At 44.1% G+C, this 24,098-nt stretch overlaps 1 protein-coding gene across 2 annotated transcripts in view; it reads right to left on the bottom strand.

The window, feature by feature from the left end:
• The window catches only part of MYO5B (myosin VB), a 334,942-nt gene that overhangs the window by 170,327 nt on the left and 140,517 nt on the right, over positions 1-24,098 (bottom strand). For both annotated transcript variants that reach the window (XM_054510300.2, XM_064577622.1), the window contains exons 3-4: positions 13,816-13,987; positions 9,846-9,990 (exon numbers count right to left, since the gene is read on the bottom strand). In XM_054510300.2, the coding sequence (XP_054366275.2) occupies positions 9,846-9,990; positions 13,816-13,987 (317 nt within the window). The remainder of the gene's footprint in view (positions 1-9,845; positions 9,991-13,815; positions 13,988-24,098) is intronic.

Genomic DNA, 24,098 nt, shown 5'->3' with positions numbered 1-24,098 from the left:
TGACTCCGTAGGTATATACATATGTCAAAGTGTGTCAACTTGTTCGTGCAGTTTAATCTGTAACTGTGTTTTAAATGCATCTACTTTAGTGCCAGTCAATTAAATCCAATAAAAGTTGTAATAAAATAGTTCTTCTGCCTATGTGGGCAGGTGAGGGGGATGAGGCAAACTTATTAAAATTCAACAATATTAAATGGCTGCCAAAAGCCAATGCAACTCTAGGCTCCTCCAACCGAAACTCTGTATGAAAATTAACTCTTCATCTCATCTAGCAGACCACATGCAATGAGCACCAATATCAGAAAGACCAGATGGGATCTAAGGGTGACTGCCCCGGGACAGGGTCTGAAAACCACGCCTGCAAGGAATGGCTGTGGGAGCCACGATCTGGCCCCACTCTGGGGAGAGAAGGACCCATGATGGCAGGGGCTGCCATGTGTAAGAAAATGCCTGCCCCCCCCCCCCCCCCCCCCCCCCCCCCCCCGCCCAGTACGGCTTCCCAGAGCTCAGATCCATGGGGGAAAGCAAACGGAGACCAAGCAGAGCACTGGGTAATAAGAGAAATTCCTGACAATGAAAACAGTTAAATAAGGAACACATTCCAGAGACACTTACCTGCACTGGGCATGTGCAAGCAGCACCCAGAGGACCTGCTGCTGGGACATGGTCTCTAGCGTTCTTACAGCGCAACCAATTTCTACCCCGACTACAGGCTTTCTCCTAACATGCTAGGACGTCTCCAGATAAAATAAAGTATTACTAAACTAAAAAAATCCTTTAGCTCTATGATTTTTGATATGGGCCTTAACTTCACAAAGCATGCTGGGGACACTGCAGATGGACAATTGGTAACATTCACCACCCCTGTAAGTGTCATGAGCTAGACAGAGTCCAGTCCTATTCTTTTCTAAGTGCATCATTTTAAAAGCAGAGGACAATGTACACTATCAATTTCTTTTAACACAGGGATGTTATTAGCCACATTCACTGCACACTTAACTTTCCGTACACTTGGAAATTTAAACAGTCGAACTAGAATTTTAAACATGATAGGTAGAAATACAAAGAACGAAAATGGCCCTTGGCAGGGGCGGGAGTGGGGGGAGGGGACGGGCATGTGCTGACGGGCAAGGCGGGGCAGGAGGGAACGGAGTCGGCGAGCGAGGGAAGAGGGGTGCAGGTGAACAGCACACGGAGGAGAGCATCCCAGGAAGGGTCTAAACAAAGGGGAACTACTCAGGGTATGTTATAGAAATAAGAGAGAATGCCAGAGGAGAAATTAAAGGCTGTTTTCTGCATCCAGACATCCTGAGCATCTCCTAGAGCTTGTCCTAGAGCCACCTAGTCCTGACCAGTCCCAACTTGAAGCCATAATGAATGGGAAGGAATACAAAACTTCACCCATACATCAGGGTTCACCGAAGTCCTAATTTCAAAATTTATCGTAAAAATTCAACAAGTCAGTGCTCCTGAGTTACTGGCCTTGCTGGTGATTCGGTCATTCCTTGTATTCAAAAGCCACCAATGAACTTCCACAGCCACACCCCAGTGTTTACAGAGCTCAACAGCTTTCCAAGCCTGCTCATCATTTCTCACCGGGCCCAGTGTTCTCTTAGAGGGGGGAGTATACCGGGAACTACAGAGACCAAAGTGTCCACACACAGTAGGTGGGGAGACATTACCTGAGACCAACCCCTGGGTGCCCCCGTACAGCCAACAACTTACAGTGAGACCAAACCTGGCTCTGCTCTCCTCAGTATGATGTTCTCTGAATACATGAGCCCAATCACCAAGTACTTCACACCCCCAATTTCCCCCAAACAGTGCAAAAACCCCTGAACAAACCACCTTACATCATAAAGTACGGAAGAAACAGACATCATTCTAGTTAAAACTTGATCTCAAAGCAAAATGTGGATTTAGATTACTCATGTATAATTCTTTTTTTTTAATTTTCCCAATGATCCCAGTTCCTGAGTCTGTGGCTAAAGAGATCCTGCCAAGTCTTGAGTCCCCTTCTCACAGAATCCAGAGCATTCCACCCTAACGACCAAGAAAATAAAGTTGTCAAATCTGTTGTTTGGACCTCCAAAGATGGAAGACGCAGAGCTTCTCTCTCTCTGGCGCAATGCACACTTCCAGCCTCTCGCTTCTACTCCTACCATTATCCCTTTAACTCTTCCTCCTCCTTACCTGAAAGGTTTCTAGGTTTCAGGGGTGGGGGGGTGCTTTTTCACTATACTCTTTTCCATACTGCTTCCCTAAAAGGCCTTCAAATTTTCTATTCTCTACAAACTCTTCATACTTCTAGGTACACAAATCCACCAAGATACCTTCTCTAGGGACCCAAGCAGGTTTTATAAATTGGATTCCTTCTCCTCCTTGAGCACAGGCTTTCTGCTCTCAAGGAGCTCCTCCCCATGTCGGGGAAGGTCTCCCCACCCCTGCCCAACAAGAGTCTGTTTCACTCACCCACTGGCCCCCTGCCACAGGCGGGCCTGCCTGTACTCCCCTGTCCCTGATCCCAGGCAATAGCTGCCCCATCTTTCACTATTAGTCACAGCTTGGCAACACAGCAGGGCCAGATGGAAATATGTGCGCTCAATTACCCTGGCTACCTGAGTAAAGAAATTTGCTCTGCACTCCACTCTTTCAGAAAAATAACACAACTCAAAAAAGGGATCAGACCTGGCCAAATAAGAGGTCCCACTTCCACCGCCAAAGCTAGAAAGCACACTGAAACCCCAGTCTCACTGCAGAAACTTAGATGCTTTTGAACTAGGAAGGGGGAAGGTCTACACTTTGGCTTTCGTGGTGTCCTGAGGACCCGAGTCTGCTCTGTTCTGGAAGACCATCTGGACCGGTCAGTAAGCACCACCGAGGGAGACAGTAAGGCTTCTCGGCTACTTCACGGGGTTTCAGGGCAAACTGACCAGGCCTGGCTTCCAGCATCACCCGTTTACTCTCTTCATGACCTTGGAGGATTATTCAACAACCTCAAGTCTCTATCCTTGTCCGCATGATGGGGATAACCTCACTTGGAGAAATTCATTAATATATTGATTCTTTCTATTCTCCCTTGACCACCAATTATATGCCCGAAGGCAAGTGCTAGTGATACGAGAGGAGAACATCACACACTGAGCCAGTGTCTCGCACGGGAACTCCCTTTCATGACATAGAAGTTATTTACAACAGACAAGTTCTATTCATAACAACCTAAGCTGCTCACAAGATGTCCCCCATCCTCAGAAATATAGGAATGTGAAGATTATGAAATAGGACCCACTGGACGAAAAATGTTCTTTGAACATTCTTGGCATCCTACTACTTCTTTATCTAATAAGCTCTAAGATGTCTCCATGCTCTGGGTCAGCGTTTCCCAAAGAGTGATGGCAGTCCCTTGAGAATTCCTGAAAACCTTGTTGTTCCAAGTATGATTTGCAAACCCAGCCTAACACATCCCCACCTTGGAGACTCAGAATGCATGTCAACATCACTGCTCTGAGCAGCTCCATGTTAAAGTTGCTTCACACTGGATTAATCCAGCTGTTCCCAAACTTGTTTGGCCATCTGTTAACATCCCTGTTAATAGCATGCACCCTGTTCTCCTGAAGTCAACCCCAGCCTTCACGGGTCTCCAGTCTGGTCCCCCACTGTACAGTCCACAGCCCGCTACAGACCCTCTCACCGTGTAGGTTACACTTACTGGGGTACTGGCCCCTGATCATACCTTCTGTTTTTAATAGCTTGAGATAAAAATCCCCAGAACACACAATTCACTATTTTGAAGTATACAATTCAAAGGGTTTTAAGTAAATTTAATTGTACATCCATCACCACAATTTTAGAACCTTTCCATCCCCCCCCCCAAAAAAAATACCTGTAAGCAATCACTACCCATTTCATCTCTAACCTCAAGCCCTAGACAAATAATAATGTGCTCTCTCTCTAGATTTGTTTGTTCTGGACACTCATAGAAGTGGAATCATACAATATGTGGTCTTGTGTGTCTGGCTTCTTTTGCTCAGGTTCATCCATGTGGTAGCATATATCAGGACTTTGTCCCTTTTTATGGCCAAATATTCCACTATATGGATGAACATTTCGTTTATCCATCAGCTGATGGTTATTTAGGTTGTTTTCACCTTTTGGCTATTATGAGTAAGGCTATTATGAACATTTGTATATAAGCTTTTACAGGAACCCCTTTTCATTTCTCTCGGGTATATATCTAAGAGTGGAATTGCTGAGTCATGTGGTAATCGTGCTTAACCTATTGAGAAAATGCCAAAGTATTTTTACGCTCCCACTGGCAGCATAGGAAGATTCTCATTTCTCCACATCCTCACCAACACTTGTCATTTTATCTTTTGGATTTGACATCCCAAGGGGTGTGAAGCAGTAGGTCATCGTGGTTTTGTGAGCCTTTGATGTCCCACTCCTGAGGTGGTGAGCTCTATTGCAATCATGCAGACGCCACCTTCTCACTATGTATCCTATGAATTCATCAAGATCCACCTCAAACCCTACCGTTTTCTTGGACCATCTGTGACCGTCAAGACTCCAAGCCCAATTCCGACAACCCCATGCATGGCTTTTGTTTACACTTCCTGCAGTTACAGGTGTTTTGGCCGACTAGGGCTTCTCTCCCCAATCAGACTGTGTGCTCCTTCAGCGTCCAGGAATGTTCTTACAGTTTTCAGTGTTCAGTAAGGAACCTATCAAATAACGGAACCACACAAATGCCTGCGGATACAGTTTAGTTCAGGAGCTGAGGTAGGTAAAACTGGAAGGGTGGGCATTCTGGATCTTGGCCTGGGAGGAAGGAGAAGTAAAGTAGCAAGCAGTGGAGGTGAATCCCCTCTCTTAGAGGGAATATAGGTTCTCATGCAGAGGCTGGAACTCATGAATGTGAGGTTTCATACGATTTTAACTTTTTTTTTTTTTTAAAGAAAGATTTTATTTCTTTGAGAGACTGCATGCATGAGGTGGGGGTGGGGGGTGGGCAAGGGGCAGAGGCAGAGGGACAGAGGGAATCCCAAGCAGGCTCCCATGCTGAGAGTGGAGCCCGATGGAGGGCTCGATCTCACAACCCCGAGATCATGACCTGAGCCAAAACCAGGAGTCGGACACTCAACCAACTGAGCCACCCAGGTGCCCCTAACCTTTTTCTTTATTGTGGATCTCCATTTGCTCTCAAGTCTAGTTTTGCTGAAGTCAACAGGGGTAGGGACAGTGACCAATCGTTGGGTGTCCTTGTGTTTCCTCCTTTCCTCCAGCATGGCCGGACTCTGCAGCTCTCAGGATGGGGATGATGGTCTGTATCTATCCCTTTGAGCTTTGACAGGATCCCCCCCACACCCACTCAGAGCTACAAGGGTTGGAGAATCCCTGATGTGAGCCACATCAAGAAAGAAAATCTATATGGTCAACTAATTGTTGACAAAGCAGGAAAGAATATCCAATGGAAAAAAGTCTGTTCAACAAACGGTGTTAGGAAAACTGGACAGCACCATGAAGAATGAAACTGGACCACTTACACCACACACAAAAACTCAAAATGGAGGAAAGACCTAAATGTGACACAGGAAACCATCCAAATCCTAGAGGAGGACACTGGCAGCAACCTCTTTGACCTCGGCCACAGCAACTTCTTGCTAGATAGGTCACCAGAGGCAAGGGAAACAAAAGCAAACATGAGCTATTGGGACCTCATCGAGATAAAAAGCTTCTGCACAGTGAAGGAAACAGTCAACAAAACTGAAAGGCAGCCTACAGAATGGGAGAAGACATTTGCAAAGGACATAGCTGATAAAGGGTTAGTATCTAAAATCTATAAAGAGCTTATCAAACTCGATACCCCCAAAACAAATAATCCAGTTAAGAAATGGGCAGAAGACACGAATAGACACTTTTCCAAAGACATCCAGATGGTTAACAGACATATGAAAAGATGCTCAACATCACTCATCAGGGAAATACAAATCAAAACCATGATGAGATACCACCTCACACCTGTCAGAATGGCTACAATCAACAACACAGGAAGCAACAGATGTTAGCAAGGATGTGGAGAAAGGGGAACCCCCTTACACTGTCGGTGGGAATGCAAACTGGTGTAGCCACTCTGGAAAACAGTATGGAGGTTCCGCAGAAAGCTAAAAATAGAACTACCCTACAATCTAGCAATTGCACTACTATTTACCCAAAGGATACAAACACAGTGATCCGAAGAGGTACATGCACCCTGATGTTTATAGCAGCATTATCAACAATAGCCAAACTATGGAAAGGGCCCACGTGTCCACCAACTGACGAACAGATAAAGATGTGGTATAAATACGCACACACACAGGAATATTACTCGGCCATCAAAAAGAATGAAATCTTGCTATTTGCAATGACATGGATGGAGCTAGAGTATATTATCCTAAGTGAAATGAGTCAAAGACAAATGCCATGTGATCTAACTCATGTGGAATTTAACAAAACAGATGAACACATGGGAAGGGGGAAAAAAGAGGGAAATAAACCGTAAGAGACTCTTAACAATAGAGAACTGCGGGTTGATGGAGGGAGGTGGGTGGGGGATGAGCTAAACAGGTGATGGGTATTAAGGAGGGTACTTGTTATGACAAGCACTGAGTGTTATACATAAGTGATGAATCACTAAACTCTACTCCTGAAACCAATATTACACTCTATGGTAACTAACTAGGATTTAAGTAAAAACTTGAAAAAAAAAAATCAAATCAAATCCCTGGTGAATCAAGAGAAAGAACTGAATTCAAGGCCAACTAAGTCAGTCTCCCAAGACTGGAAGTCATTATCTTTGGTTTCTTACACCCTTTATTTCACCCAGCTGTTAGAGGCTCAGAATGCAAAGCACACTGTGCTAGGCCGTGGCTACTTGAATCGCATAATTATTTCAACAACTACTGATGAATCGAGGAAGGGCACAACACAGCAAGTATTGTTAAATGAATGTGTTCTAGCATCTGGAATTGACAGAGAAGGTTCATACTGGAAATACAGCAAAAACTTTCCTGCACAACAAAGATTCTGCTGGGGCTTCCAATGCCTGTCTCAGATCAGTAACAGAAACCCTGAGCTGCTGACACCAGAACATTCAAAAATAGCTCTCTCCTACGGCCACATGCGCTGATCTTACACTTCTAATGCACGTTCATGAGCAAAAATTGCATAAGAATTTCAGCAAAATTACTTGGCTACAAGCTAGGACTCAGTGAATAAAATGAATATAACCTTAAAACCCTAAAGGAAGCAATTCCTGGTCCAACTTTAACATCCAAGCCTCTTAACCGTCAAATTCATAACCCTAGGCCAAGACCGTATCACCACCACCCTGTACAACCACATCCCCTTTCCTCTACTGGGCGTGAACATGGACCTAAACAAGTGAAATAACCCAAGTGTAGAATAACCATGAGCCCAGCTTTAGGCATGGAAGGGAAGAAGGGAGGCATTTAGGCAGAGGACCTATGGTATGGATAGCACTGGAGCCTAGGAGAGTCTCAAAGCTATCGGGGGCACCCCAAGACGTCTTTAGTAAAAAAACAAACAAAAACAAAAACCGCAAACCAGCAACTTCTGCTACATCTAAGTTCAACTGGGTAAAAGAAGAATGGGACAAAAACAATGATCAATGACCTCCATCAAAAGACAAGTCAAAGAGCTACTACAACCTTTACCATGGTAGGAAGTCATCAGAACCAACCCACACTCACCTCCGGTTTTGTTTGTTTTTAAGATTTTAGAAAGAGAAAGAGCACATATGCACTTGAGGAGAGGGGCAGAGGGAGAGAGCCTCCAGCAGACTCCTCACTGAGCGCAGAGCCCGATATGGGCTCAATCTGACAACCCATGACATCATGACCTGAGCCCAAACCAAGAGCCGAACATTCAAACGACTGAGCCACCCAGGCACCCCTCACCTTCGGTTTTATACCCACAAAGAAATCATCCTCCAAAAAGGAAAGAAGATCGTTGAAGCCTCAGCTTAAGTGATTCTCCCAAGGCATGGGAGCCCATGCCGACCCCAGGTCTCTCTCCACTGTGCCATACACTTGACCTCCCACAGTAATACCCGAGTAGGGCTGTGTACTAACACACTGAAGCACATTAATCCATTCTTCTCTCCCCATGACCCTGACCTTGAACCATGCTTTCAGTCAGGAGGTTTGCATCAATAAGTTATCAAGCTAAGTGATTTCTGGTCAAGCCCTGAAGTAGATTGATACAGTATGTGGTCTTTCTTATGGCATTAGAGATGTCAAAGGTGGAGACCACTTTAGCCCCCCAGTCTCCTACCACACTTCAGAGAAATAAAATGGTTATGGATCATTCTATTTGTTGAATTGCTCAGTTCTCCCATCACTGCTCATGTTGAACATGGTCAGATTAGATCCATAAGGAAGCAGAACTTTTTATATACTGAGTTCCACAACCAGCAATAAAACAATCAGTAAACAAGCCTACGAGCACAGCCTTCCTTTGTGAAAACTGTCACTGGGCTGAAAATTATACTCTGAAATCCACTGAAAAACAGACCATCTTAACTGGGATTCTCCTCTCACTAAATTAGCCAAAGCAGCCCTCCTGCCCACAAAGGACTTTCCTAAGTTTGCTAGCTCCATAAGGAGTTCTCTAGAGATAGCAAGAAAGATTTGGTTGAAAAGATCCAGCATGTTAGTGTTAATAGGAATATGCACTTCTACCAAAACTTCAGTGAAACTAGCTTTTCCCCACCTTAAGCCTGAATAGTTCGAGACCATTGGTGTGGTGATTAGTTTTATGTGTCAACTTAGCTAGGCCATAGTACCCAGACACTTGATCAAACACTTGCAAGATAATGCTGGTGAAGATATTTTTTAAGAGGAGATTAGCATTTCAATCAGTAGACTTTTTTTTTTTAACCCATTACCCTTCATAATGTGGGTGGGCCTCAACCAATCAGATGAAGGCCCTAAGAGGGAGAAAAAAAAAAAAATTTTTTTTACCTTCCCCGAAGAGAGAATTATGGTAGCAGACTGGCTTCAGACTTGAAATACAACATCAGCTCCTCTGGGTCTCCAGCTTGCCAGCCTACCCTGCAGATTTTGAACTTGTCCAAGCCTGCCCAACTATAGGAGACCATTCCTTAAAATAACCCCACAACCCCCTGCGCACACGCACACACACACACACACACACACCCACTCTTTCTTTCCCTGCTACTGGTTCTGTTTCCCTACAGAACCCTAATAGAATCACCTAGCCCATTTTCCAATGAAACAGACCTGAACTCACAGAGCAAAACTGAGGAGACTTACTTTAGTCCCTAAAGTGAACTCTAAAGCCAAACAAAAAACCTCAAACCACTACGCATAACTCCTATTTTGAAACTCCTTTTTCAAGTATTTGGTATCTCAGGAATTTATTAGAGTCCTGGTTCCTTCAAAGGCAGCGAGCCTTCAGCTGGATCTGTGAAACAAATGGTGATGCTAGAAAATGAATTTGTTACACCAGGAGGGGAGGAAAGAAGTCCAAAAGGCAGTCAAGGAGAGATGAAATCCCACGGCATTTGTTTATTTCATTGCTCAGAAAATGAACTAAGTCTTAGGAGAAACTGTTCTTCAAGCATAGATTCAGGTTCACAGGATGAAGACAACGCGAGAGGAAATGCAGCGAGAACTAGAACCTGGGCTGGTTCTGTTCCCATTACTTTTACTCAATCTGGAATCACCACTCAACCACTGGGCAAAAGCAGCCAAGGAAGGTAGAAACTTCCCTTTCTGCCCTCTGATGACCCAAAAGGACTGCTGGACTGAGGTTCTTCTTACCTGGCCATCTGCTTGTAGGCTTCTTCCGCCACAGCAAAGATGTGGGGGTCCATGTCCCCCATGTTTTGGCCGCTGTAGGCATAGATGACATCTTGACCATAGATTGGCAACTGTTCGTAAGGATTAATGGCAACAAGCACAATACCTGCAAACAGAGAATGCAGTCAGATTCTGAGAGCAAGACGGCCACTTGGCATCGGCCTTTTAAAGGCCCTTGTTTATATACATCAAAACTAAACAAGGAGTAAGAGAATGAATCACAACCAATCACTCAACTAAATCAAGACGTATCTGAGTCTTCACCAGGCACTGTGCTAGGCCCTGGTGGAGCAAAGAAAGCTGGGTCTCCAAATACCCTAGAGCATGGAATAAGCACATGTACGTACACGCATGTATACAAATGCTCAATGAATGACACTCCTAAAATACATGTGAAATGTTGCACAATCAGATCTTGTCTCAGCTGGTTAACAACTGTGGGACTCTGGCAAATTACTTATTCTCTAAATGCCTCAGTCTCCTGGACTATAAAATTGGGAATAGTAATTACCTTTACCTGCTGGTCCTGAGGATGATTAATAAAGAACTCTTGGACAAGCATCTTGCATAGTAAGAACAGAGTGTTAGATTGTTATTAGCTCACATCACTTTGTATTATGTATTTTTTTTTTTTTTAAGTTTTGTAGCCCCCGAAAGTATGTCACAATGATGGCCTCAATGAATACATGTTGCATGAAGAGTCAGCAAACCGTCTAACATCCTAGATCTTTTATGGAAGGGCAAGGTAATATTTGAGAATGTAAGAAGAAAAATGAACTCCAATCTTTAAGAAATTCATGCCTTTTTCTTTCCCATAAGAGCATAATCTGAATCTCAAGAAAACCACTGACAGGGGTACAAAAAAAAAATGTGAGCTTTTCCAGTCCTGTGGGGAAGCAGAAATAAGAATGCAAAGATCACTGCCAAGATGGGGATTGCCTACATTGTGTCCCGCTCTGGTGTTTGGAAAGGTACACGAGAAAATAAGAGAATGGGGAAAATATTTCCCCCCCAAAAAATGTATCTGATAAAGGAGTGATATCCAAAACAAATAAAAAGAACTCTTAAAACTCATCAGAAAATGATCTACCTGATTGAAAAATGGGCAAAAGATCTAAAGAGATCTCACTTAAGATTTAGAGATGGCGGGGCGCCTGGGTGGCTCAGTCGGTTAAGCGTCTGCCTTCAGCTCAGGTCATGATCTCAGGGTCCTGGGATCGAGCCCCACATCAGGGTCCTGGGATCGAGCCCCGCATCAGGCTCCCCGCTCAGTGGGAAGCCTGCTTCTCCCTCTCCCACTCCCCCTGCTTGTGCTCTCTTTCAAATAAATAAATAAAATCTTAAAAAATAAAGATTTAGGGGCGCCTGGGTGGCTCAGTTGGTTAAGCGACTGCCTTCGGCTCAGGTCATGATCCTGGAGTCCCTGGATCGAGTCCTGCATCAGGCTCCCTGCTCGGCAGGGAGCCTGCTTCTCCCTCTGACCCTCCCCCCTCTCATGTGCTCTCTCTCTCTCTCATTCTGTCTCAAATAAATAAAATCTTTAAAAAAAAAAAATAAAGATTTAGAGATGGCAAATAAGCACATGATACATCATTAGGGAAGTACAAATTACAACTCTAAGGAGATACCACCATACACATATTCGAATGGCCAAAACCCAGAACAGGGACAACACCAAATGCTGGTGAGGATGTGGAGCAATGGAAATTCTCCTTCGTTGCTGGTGGAAGGCAAAATGGTATAGCCACTTTGGCTGTTTCTTACAAAACATACTCTCACTGTATGATTCAGCTTTCACACTCCTTGGTATTTATCCAAAGGGGTTGAAAACTTACATCGACGCTAACACCTGCGCGTGGATGTTCACAGCACTTTGACAACTGTCAAAACGTAGAAGCAACTAAGAGGGCCTTCCGTAAGTGACTCAAATGTGATACATGCAGATAATGGAATGTTAGTGTTATAAAAAGTGGTTTATCAAGGTGTGAAAAGACATGGAGGAAATACTTAGTGGAAGAAGCCAATGAGGCAAGGCTGCGTGATTCCAACCCTATGATGTTCCATAAAAGGCAAAACGGTGGCAGTAGGATAGATCAGTGGTTGCCAGGGACTGGGGGGAGGGAGGAATGCAGAGGCAGAGCACAGGGGATTTGAGGGCAGTGAAACTACTGTTAGGATACCATAATGGTGGACACACGTCATTATACATTTGTCCAAACCCACAGAATGTCCACCACCAAGAGTGAGCCCTAATGGAAACTACAGACTTCGGGTAATAATGTGTCACTGTGGGTTCATCAGTTGTAACAAACGTACCACCCTTGAACAGAATGTTAATAGGAGGGGAGGCTGAGCATGTGTTGGGGGCAAGGAGGTGCTATATGGGAAATCTCTCTACTCAGTTTTGCTGTGAACCTAAATACAGTTGCTTTAAAAAGTCTGTTTAAAAGAGAAAAAATACCAGAGAGTACTTGGAATCATCTGGTGTACTACATTTCAGGCTAAGGGAGAGAAAGAACACCCACCAACTTTTCAAATGGAAGTTTGCCTGAAAAGACAACCCGGACCAAAAAATAAGGCCCAGCACTGATATATTCCATCTAAAGCTAATGACTTGGAGAAGTCTCTTAAAAACAGCCTTAACATGTTGTACTGGTTGTTAGAGGATTGTATAAAAGCCTAATTCATGTAGCATTCAAATTTTGGTATTACACTCTAAGGTCACACATTTTCCTAAAATGTGTGAAATTTTCCTAAAATGTGTGAAATCAGACATTTCCTAAAATGTCTGAAAGCCACTTTCAGAGCAGAAAGGAGTGCTTCCTGAGGACTCTGTATTCTGTGCCATGTTGGTTACTCTGAACAGCTGAAGCTGGAGGAGCCAAGGGGCATTTGGAGAATTACGTACAGACACCAGGACCTCTTTTAGAAGGAAGGACTTTAAAAAATGAAGCTGATGGTGATTTATTCCTTTCTCCCAAAAAGGGAGATTTTATTTTTTTATTCTTTGGAAAAAGCCCAACTTATTGAAGCCTCTGATAACTGATGGTCTTTTTCAAATAAAATTCCACTAGCAATTGGGCTAAAGGAGTTTTGGGGAAACTACTTCTCAAGCACTGAAAAGCTAGCAGAAAAGCTCACCGGAACTCAGTAGCCAACCAACTGATTCCAAACCGAAGTGGAACAGCACAGTGAGAAGAACTCTGGTCCTGGGCCCCCCTTGTGATCAAGAGGAAAGACCAGGGCTCTGAAGTACAGCAGGGATGACCCCCCCGCCGCAAAGCAGTCCGCAGTCTGACTGCTCAGCCACACCCTGAAATGGTTTGCTTCTCAGACAAGGATTTACAGGGCTCTGGTTTTCACCACACCACTTCATACTCTCAAAAAAAAAAAAAAAAAGGAATGTGGGAAATTGAGAAGTTTCAAGAACAACAAAAATGAGAATTTTAGGACTTTTAAAGCATTTGTCATGTTCTCTGCTCATGAGTTCGACACATATTCATCATGCATGTTTGTACATGGCAAGGGAGAGGGTCAGACAAAGACAGCACTTTTCTAGACTGAGAACAGAAGCCAGCCAGGCATCTATTTCCAGGAGTGTGCTCAGTGAGGACAGCAGACACCTGAGCTAGGACCCTGGGATGCCTTTACTCCTCTCCTACAGACTCTAGGACTACGCCGAAGTCAGTCAAGCCACATGGTGTGGCCCATTTCTTCCCTGGTTGGGCTGTGATTAACACCAATCATCCCAGAGATGTAGGGCAGCCTCATTAAGCCACATTCTCTGATTGCAAACCTTTCAAGGGTCACAGATGAGAGGTACTTAAGAGAATGCTAGTAGGATTCCTAACTATTAGAGAGTTGAACACGTGAAGTCTGAAGATTGCAAGTACTCTCAAACCCACGCAGCCAACAGATGCACATCACTTACCACAGTAAGTGTAGATATGGTTCGACTCCAGGAAACGGACCTTTAAATTATGCAAAACTGCAGGCTCGTGTAGGTAGCTAAGGGCAGTTAGGTCATTTTCTCCCACCAGGATATCCGGATTCCGCAGAAAAGGCAGCTGGTTGCTTTGGACATCAATGGGGTATTCCCGAATCTAAAGAAATGCAAGTAAGAGACACAAAAAGGCAGGGTTAGGAACCATGTAGCCTGCATTCAAAGTCCTCTCGTGTCCTCTAGGATCACTGCCCTAACGTGATGGTAAGTGATGAAGACCAATAACCCATTTTAGACAAGGGCCAACGGAACAAAATGCTGGTCTTGCCGTAAGAGACCAGCCCAGGTGGAAAGTTTGCTGGTGACATAACCCCAGTGTATCAAGGTAAAAATGAACGAATGACATGAGACATTTGGAAGCACAGCGAGACTTAATGACATATTCTACTGGCTTGAACTGATCCTTAGTGGGTCTTTAATCCTGGTTGCAATAGGAGTACTGTTCCTTCTCCCACGCAGCAAACCCTCTTTGGCCCCATTGAAGGCTGCTGCTTTCCTCTCCGCCATCAACCGACCCATTCACTTTTTATTGGGATTGCCTTGCAACTAAGTGCTCTGCATAAATGCCCTCAAGTTGTACATATATTCTTCGACAAGCTGACTACAAGCTACTCCAAGGAAGTCATTTTACTTTGACATAACACAGGATAGAAGCTTGATACACACACATGCCTGTCATCAGGGAGTCTCAAAGGCAAAGTGCTATCCTTGTATCCTTAGCATAACACTTGGACGTGAGTACTCCAAAGATGTTTACTGTCAGGATATATTTATAACTGGCCCGTGGATATACATATTTACGTAATAAAAAGAGGGTGTTCTTTAGTGTGTAAATAGGAGAATCTTGGCTATGGCTTACAATGTTTTATCTAAGTTTTTTATGGTGTTCTTTAAAATCTGAGAGCTTGTAAAAAACAGTTTCTCAAACACTACTTAATGTGTAGGCAGAGTCTGGGGTGGGACCCAGAAATCTGAAATTTAAAAAAAAACCCTCAAGTAGTTCTGCAACAGGTGGTCTATAGATATTTTAAGAACAACTCTTCTATATAAGCCTTTCAGGAAATTCTATGGGTATAGCCCCAATTTACTTTAATAAGTTTTTTTTAAGAACATAAATATCAATGTTCTCTCCTGTCCCACTTTTAGATGGTCTTGCACAACCAGATCTTAAGGTATATTATAGCCAGCAAGTACAGTAATGGTGCTAAAATCGGCAGATAGAGTAAACCTAATAGCAGATCCAGAAATAAATGAAGGCACAGAAGGAAAATTTGTTCATAACACTGAAGTCATTAAAAGGAATTTCCAGGGCGCCTGTGGCTCAGTTGGTTAAGCGACTGCCTTCGGCTCAGGTCATGATCCTGGAGTCCCGGGATCGAGTCCCGCATCGGGCTCCCTGCTCGGCGGGGAGTCTGCTTCTCCCTCTCCCACTCCCCGTTTGTGTTCCCTCTCTCGCTGGGTCTTTCTCTGTCAAATAAATAAAATCTTTAAAAAAAAAATAAAAGGAATTTCCACTATAACAGCAGTAGGTAAATTTGAAGCTATTTAGAGAAAAAGAATTGAGCCAGTGTTCTATTCTCATTCCCTCATACAAAGTAAGTTTTAGATAAAACAAAAAATAAAACCAAAATAAAGAAAACGTAGGTAGTTTTAAAAGCTTCGGAAGGAAGTACTTTTAAAGAATGATGAAGAGTCAGAAGCATGTTACAAAATTTTTGTATTTTGACTATCAGTAGAATTTTTAAGCCATCATAAAACACACCAGAAGTAAAATGAGAAAAGGGGACGAGGATTTTGCATTACGTAACAGAATTAATCCTAGTAACCAAAGGTTTAAGAAGCCAAAAAGAAAACCAATACCCCAACAGAAAATAATGTAAGGGATACAAGCCACAAAAAGAACTACAGACAACACGAAAAACTATTCAATTGCCATTAACCAAAGAGATACAAGTAATAGATTAGCAGCACCGTTATCCACCACATAAGCAAAGGTGTAGAAACTGGTAAGACCTTCAGTACGAAGGATGCAGCCAAACAGGTGTACCACGCCCAGGTTCAGATGGATTGACCTTTTTAGAAGGCAACTGGTAACACCTTGCCAGACCCTTTCATGAAGACTCTTTCTTGGCCTCAGGAGACGATCTCACAAATATGGGTAAAGATCTCAATAATCTATCCATCGTGAAAGTAACACCTGACATACACCTGTATTTATAGGCCAGCAGCTACCCACAGCATCCCGCTGAATTTACGAAGAGCCAGGTGGCAGAATGAAATGTAGGAAGTCTCTGTGGAACAACAGCCCACAAATTATCAACAGTTAGCCATGTTAGTGAGGTTTTCTTTATACAGGTTCCTGTGGGGGGTATGGGGGCACTCTTCTTTTTGTGAAAAGGTCTTTTATCAAATTTACTCCATACAGAGATGGGGCAGGATACAAAATTTCCGGAAGGTAGGCAACAAGGGGAAATGGAGTATGTGGAGATTTAAGTTCTAGAGGGGATGGCTCCCCCTGCCACCTTTCACCTTTAGCTGAGTCCCTGTCGTCACTGGGACTCTAACACGACCCTCCCTCTCCCTCTTTCTGCAGACCTCCCCATGGAGATGCCCTCGCCCCTGGAGCAGTACGTTCGCTCTGCATGTCCCGTGTGGCTCTGCACCCCCCTCCCACCCCGGGTACACAGCACAGAACTCAGCCAAGGGCAGAACCGCAGGGCTCACCTAGCTCAACCCCTCGTTTTTCAGATTAGGAAGCGGGAACCTGGGCTCCAAGTCTTCAAACCCTGAGACAGAAACGCTGGCATTCCATCTTTCCTCAGATGAAATACTCCCTCAAAAACTCTCCCTCAAGCGCAGAGGGAAACGCATATGCGATTTTGTGAAAATAAGGTCCACAAATAAGCCAGCGGTACTGGTTACAGTAGAATTGATAAGTAAACATGCCCCGAGCTGTAGCAAGGACGGAGGAGGTGCAAGCTCAGCATTAGACGGAACAGATTCTGTGGTGTGTGTACATCCAGAGGGAAGCAGGGAATGAGAGACTTAAGGGTTTTGTTTTTTTTTTTTTAAATAGGATTTTGATTCCAACACTGCTGTTACTATCGAACGTTCACAGCCAACATGGTTTTATTTGAAATCTAAGCATTTAGGATGTGATCAGGGACCATGAAAACTTCCCAGCACAAAGGACTTCACAATGTAGTAACTGGGCCATTGGAGGTGAAGAGGTGAATAAATGTCAACACTCCTGACAAGATTTAATTCTCAGTCACCCACCCGTAATGAGCATTGACCGCACCCCCCCACCCCGCCCCCAACGAACAGATGGCCATCTCCAATTGGTCCTCACCTAGCATACTGGGACTAGCCAAAACTTGAGAATACAGAGGAAGAGGTTAGGGGATGGGTCCATACTTGCACTTTCCAATAGGGCAGTATGTATGGCTATTGAAATTAAATTCACTGAAATTAAATACATTCAAAACTTCAGCTTCTCAGCCACACTAGTCCCATTTCAAGGGCCCAACAGATCCATGTGGCCAGACTACCATACTGGCCACTGCAGACAGACCACATTCCACTGCACCACAGTGTTCTTCTGGAGAACACTGGTCTAGATTGCCCTATAGTCCGTGGGTCTGTGGTTTTAGAATACTTAGCAGGCGCTAAAAAATATTAGCTGAATGGAATGTTGGTTTTTTTTTCATGACCTCTCTCGTATCAACTCATATCCATGTTACACAGAACTACACCAAGAGAACATAATCCTAGAAACACCTTTGAATGACAACTCCCAACACAAAGATTTGGGGCTAAGAAGCAGCATATATGGCAGATAAAGCCAACTTCTCTCTCCTACTCTGCCCATAGAACTTGGAGGTCCAGAGAAAGTAAGCTAACAGTAATATGGTTACCAGCTGGCAAGGGGTTGGTGTTGACCCTGAAGGGCTACACACAGCGAACTCTGGCACCCAGCTAGAGAAGTCAAAATGGGCTCCGAACCACGGTGGAGCATTTAGGTATGGTCTCTACCGCGGTACGTGTTCCTGCTTTGAGAAGTCAGCAAGAAACTCAGAAGTAGCTGCCCAAGGGGGTTTCCAAAAGAGTGTGCATAGGGGGAGTGTAAAAGGTACAGTGGAGGTACTCAAGTATCTCACCAAGTTTCTAAAAGATTTCTAAAGATTTCTGGCTTTGACCTTTTCATTTTCTAAACCCTATGCTTACAAATGTATTACATTCATTATAGATGGGCTGTTTTCACTGCTGTATAACCAGACCCTGGCATATCATGGCTCAACTGCTCTTAACGCATCATGAATAAATGGTGATACAATTAAGGGAAGAAAATGGCCATAAAGGAAAACATAAAAGAAGTTTGAATTTTAAACAAAATGACAGCAGCATAAGAACATGGAGTCCAAGGTAATCTTTTGATTCCAAATCAGCAGGAAACACAGATTAGGCATTCTGTTAGAATCGTCGGGTCCCAGCAGTGAACAATCCAGACATTTCCCCTATGGGCTTAATCCAGGGTTTACTCAACCACCACATGGTTTTCATTTAGGATGGGGTGTGGGGAGGGGCTGCTGCCCTGGGCATTTTGGGTGCTTAGCAGCACTCCTGCCCTCCAACCTGCCAGACGCAAATAGCTGACCACCCTCCTTAGGACAACCCCAAACGTATCCAGACACTGCCAAACGTCCCTTGCTGGCAGTTGGGGGGGGGGGGGGGGGAGGACAGAGAGAACAGAGGACAGAAATCACTGCTTCACCCATCTCTGAGCAGAAACAGCCAGGCAAAGATCTTTCCCATCCTAACTGATGGGAAAGATCACCCACACAGTGGAGGAAAAGGGCAATGGTAATAGGAGACAGATCCCTCAGGAGACGGATGCTGGCAATGGTCGCACAACAGTGTGAATACCCTTACTGCCCCAGACAGGACACGTCGGAACACGGTGAAGATGCTCATTTTTAGGTTGTGTTTTACAATAAAAGTACGTCCATCTGAAAATTACAGCCTACTTTAGGCAAGATAACTAATTGCATTGGTAACAATTTACCAATAGATCTTTATGTGCCATTTGTTTTATAACTTCAAATGTTTTTTGTACATGTACAATATAAAAAGGATAAATATAGTCTTCTTCATACTTCTTGGCATCTAAACAAAGACAGTCACACCTGTGGATTAGTGAGCTACTGAAGGCAAAAAATTATTAGGTGACCAAATAAATTTAAAAGAATAGAAATAACCAGTAAAACAAAAAGAAAAGCCTACTAGTCAAAATCACTTGCACTAGGAAGTTCTACTGGGACAAGAGTATCTACCACTCTCAGCTCTGGTTTTGCCAGATGTGCATACAGCTGACACTTCCCCTGAACTGGGCTTACAAGACCTGTGGGCACTCTCCAGGTGCACAGGTCCGAGTACACCAACGGCCAAGTACGGTGGTCCTAGTTCTTCCGCAACATTTGCTTCTTGACATGAAGAACCAAGTTGGCCATGTCCTGGCTGTAACAGCTGGATATGTTTGGCACCGTCCTCAGACCGGAGTAAGAGGTGCCTTTCCCTGGGCCCTGCATCTTCAAGGGCTCCATTATCTTAAACACAAACTGGAAGCTTATGAAAGAACACGTGGTCACTCTGCCACTTGACATCAGGCTTCAGTGCCGACACGGTGAGATCGGCAACCCTCAACACACACTCCTGTGACTGACACCTCCGACTCCAGGAAAATGCTTCTGCACTCCTCTTGCCCCACATCCTTGAAATAAGACAATGGCCTCCAGGTGCCTTGCAGGTCTGTGGACCGTAACACGGCCAACGCCAGAGAGAGACACCACTTTGGAGTGTGGGGAGAAACCGGGCAGTCAAGATGCTTAGAGTAAAGGAAAGGCAAACGCGCATGTTAATCCTGCCTTTCAGAGGCACAAATGCAGAGAAAATCCACACATGGAAGCACCAATACCGGGCCCAACATCCAGCTCCCTGCCTCCCCACAGGCCAAGGCTCCAGAGGCACTCACAAAATAGGACAGTGTTTGCAACCACGGCAACACGACATGAGCAATATTTGGCAAATAGTCCATAATTCATGTTCCTCTTAAATCTGTTTATATATATGTGTACAGGCACAACATGCTTAAAGATAATGGTTCTTTACAGTGGCAACCAGATGGAGACTGAATAGTAGAGAATTGCAAATGTATTTTTAATATATTAGATGTTTTCGTTGTCAAAATTTAGCCATGTCTGTTTCACTTAAATTTTGATGCCTTTACTAACAGATAGAGGCTTACATCCACCCTCTTGCCCTGGCCCCACCAATGTTCAAGGGCTTGGGTATGCAGACACACGGGTGGGGCACATTCCCCTCCTTCAAGCTCACGTATGCCATTTCCTCGCACACTCAGGGAGGCCCCTGCACACAAGAGGTACCTGCCATGAAGGTGGCCGTGGGACACTGGATACGAACTCCAGTCAGCAACCAATCAAGGATAGATGGAATATACCCAACATCATAAAGGCTATATGCAGAAGACCCACTGTTATTATCGTACTCAATGGGGGAAAGACAGCTTTTCCTCTAAGGTCAGGAACAACACAGGGATGTCCACTCTCACCATTACTATTTAACACAGTACTGGAAGTCTTAGCCTCAGTAATCAGACAACAAAAAGAAATAAAAGGCATTCAAATCAACAAGGAAGAAGTCAAACTCTCCCTCTTCACAGAAAACATGATACTCTATGTAGAAAACCCGAAAGACGCCACAAAAATTTGCTCGAATACATGAATTCTGCAAAGTTGCAGGATATAAAAAAATCAACGTACAGAAATCTGTTGCATTTCTACATACTAACAATGAAGTAACAGAAAGAAATCAAGGAATCAATTCCACTTGCAATTGCACCAAACACTAAGACACCCAGGAATAAGCCTAACCAAAGAGGTAAAAGATCTGTACTCTGAAAACTATAGAACACTTACAAAAGAAACTGAAGAGGACACAAGGAAATGGAGAAACATTCCATGCTCATGGATTAGAAGAACATACGTTGTTAAAATGCCTATATTATCCAAAGCAATCTACACATTTATTGCAATCCCTATCAAAATACCACCAGCATTTTTCACAGAGCTAGAACAATCCTAAAATTTGTATGGAACCACAAAAGACCAAAGCCAAACCAAACCAAAAACCAAATAGCCAAAAAAATCCTGAAAAAGCAAAGCAAAGCTGGAAGTATCAGGACAGTATGGTACTGTCACACAGAACAGATGCATAAATCAAACAGACACATAGATCAATGGAACAGAATAGAGAACCCAGAAATGGACCCACAACTCTCTGGTCAACTAATCTTTGACAAAGCAGGAAAGAACATCCAATGGAAAAAAAGACAGTAAATGGTGTTGGGAAAACTGGACAACATGCACAAGGATGAAACTTTCTTATACTACACAAAAAATAAATTCAAAATGGATGAGAGACCTAAATGTGAGATAGGAAACCATCAAAATCCTAGAGAACACAGGCAGCAACCTCTTTGACCTCGGCCACAGCAACTTCTTGCTAGACACATCGCCAGAGGCAAGGGAAACAAAAGCAAACATGAACTATTGGGACTTCATCAAGATAAAAAGCTTTTGCACAGCGAAGGAAACAGTCAACAAAACTAAGAGGCAGCCTACAGAATGGGAGAAGACATTCGCAAATGACATATCAGATAAAGGGCTACTACCCAAAAATCCATCAAGAACATATCAAGCTCAACACCCCAAAACCAAATAATCCAGTTAAGAAATGAGCAGAGGACCTAGACATTTTTCCAAAGACGACATCCAGATGGTTAACAGAAACATGAAAAGATGCTCAACATCACTCATCAGGGAAATACAAATCAAAACCATGATGAGATATCACCTCACACTTGTCAAAATGGCTAAAATCAAAGCACAGGAAACAACAGGTGTTGGCAAGCATGCAGAGAAAGGGGAACTCTCTCCCATTCTTGGTGGGAATGCAAACTGGTGCAGCCACTGTGGAAAACAGTACGGGGGTTCCTAAAAAGTTAAAAATAGAACTACCCTATGATCTAGCAATTGCAAAACTAGGTATTTACCCAAAGGATACAAAACTACAGATTCAAAGGGGTACCTATACCCTGATGTTTACAGCAGCATTATCAACAATAGCCAAACTATGGAAAGGGCCCAAGTGTCCACCAATGACAAATACAGAAGATGTGGTATAAATATACAATGGAATATTACAGCCATCAGAAAGAATATCTTACCATTTACAACAACATGGATGGAACTAGAGTGTATTATGCTAAGTAAAGTAAGTCACTCACATAAAGACGCTTAACTGACTGAGCCACCCAGGCGCCCTGGAATTTGTTGGCTGGTAGTTGGTAGTTTAAGTGTCTGCCTTTGGCTCAGGTCACAATCTCAGGGTCCTGGATCGAGCCCTGTGTCAGGCTCCCTGCTCAGCGGGGAGTCTGTTTCTCCCTTTCCCGCTCTGCCCCTTCCACCCCTCGGGCTTGCTCTCTCAAATAAAATGTTAAAAAAAAAAAAAAAAAAAGACAAATTCCATATGATTTCACTCATATGTGGAAATTTTTTTTTAAAGTAGGCTCCACACCCAGTGTGGAGCACCATTTGAGGCTTGAACTCACGACCCTGAGATCAAGACCTGAGCTGAGAACAAGAGTTGGCCACTTAACCGACTGAACCACCCAGGCACCCCACCATATGTGGAATTTAAGTAATAAAACATATGAACTTATGGGAGGAGGAGAAGAGAGGGAAACAAACCATAAGAGACTTAACAACAGAGAACAAACTGAGGCTTGATGGAAGGAGGTGAGTGGGGGATGCGCTACACGGGTGATGGGTATTAAGGAGGGCACTTGTTATGATGAGCAGTGTGTGGGGGGGTGTATGTAAGTGATGAATCACTGAATTCTACTCCTGAAACCAATATTGCAATGTTAACTAGAATTTAAATTAAAATTAAAAAAAAAATTTAGATGCCAAACCATGGAAATGGAGTTTTCCCCGCCACTAGAGGGCAGGAGTTACAAGGGAGGTGGCGGCAGGAGACAGAAGGCCTGCCAGGCACAACTCTCTATCCAGGCAAACAAGGAGGGAACTCTGTATCACCAAGGTGTGCGAACAGGGACAGAAATGCTTGATCCAGTTTAAAAGCAGCACTGTGTTAGGGTCCGCATACCTGGCTACTTTGCACCCATCACAGCTGCGGGGAGAAAGAGAGGATGCTATCCTTTTCCAAGAAATCTCCCATAGGCTTAAATATAAAGTAACTTACATTGCACTCAGTGAAACAAGCCAGACACAGCAGGACAAATATAGGACATAGGACTCCACTTCTATGAGGTGCCCAGAGCCGTTACCAGTGGCTGCAAGGGGGAGTTAGAGCTGAATGGAGACAGTTTCAGTTTTGCAAGATCAAAACTTCCAGACATGGATGGTGGTACAAGAATGTGGAGGTACTTTATGTCACTGAACTGTGCGTTTAAAAATGGTTAACATGGTCAGTTTTATGTTTTGTGTATTTGACCACAGCTAAAATAATAAGCAACATTGAAGAAACCTCTCTGAGGAGCCTGACCACCTTGAGCTGAGCACACAAGCAAGCAGTAAGGTAGAAGCTGGGGCTTAAGGATACTGTTGCTCCAGAAGAGAATGAATTTATTTTCATCCTTTGCCACCGTACTTCAACCCACACTCTTGGACTTCAGTGGTAGGGAGGGTGGGGGAGCACTGCGAGGTGGATTTCGGCCAGCCTGATACATCAAAGATGGTCTTGGCTACAGAGCAGATGCTCCTCAAACTTGCAGAGGCCAGTCCTCTAACTTCTGCCCTCCTGCCTTTGGTCCACAGCTCAGCTTCGTCGCTCCTAGTAACCACTTGCAGCCAGCTGTGGACAAACCACAGTCTGCAAGGAACCTGGACAGAGCTGGACGTTCAGAGCACATTATTTCTAGAGAGCCGCTAATCTGCAGCCCCAGGCATCCCTTCTGATTACACGCTGACTGGCCAAGTAGCAGGTGGGGAGGGGGGGTCCTGGGCAGCCTCCAGGATTAGTCATGCTGGGCAGATTTTCAGCTGGAGAGACAAGCATCTGCTGTTTTAGCAACACAGGTCATTCCTCACTACCTCCGTACAACCCTTTAA

Source organism: Mirounga angustirostris, unplaced genomic scaffold (assembly GCF_029215605.1).
Source record: "Mirounga angustirostris isolate CCGP_5_RB_7025 unplaced genomic scaffold, mMirAng1.0.hap1 SCAF_14, whole genome shotgun sequence".
NCBI lineage: Eukaryota > Metazoa > Chordata > Mammalia > Carnivora > Phocidae > Mirounga > Mirounga angustirostris.
The sequence above is the reverse complement of the archived record's forward strand: the minus strand, read 5'-3'. Positions and strand labels throughout refer to the sequence as shown.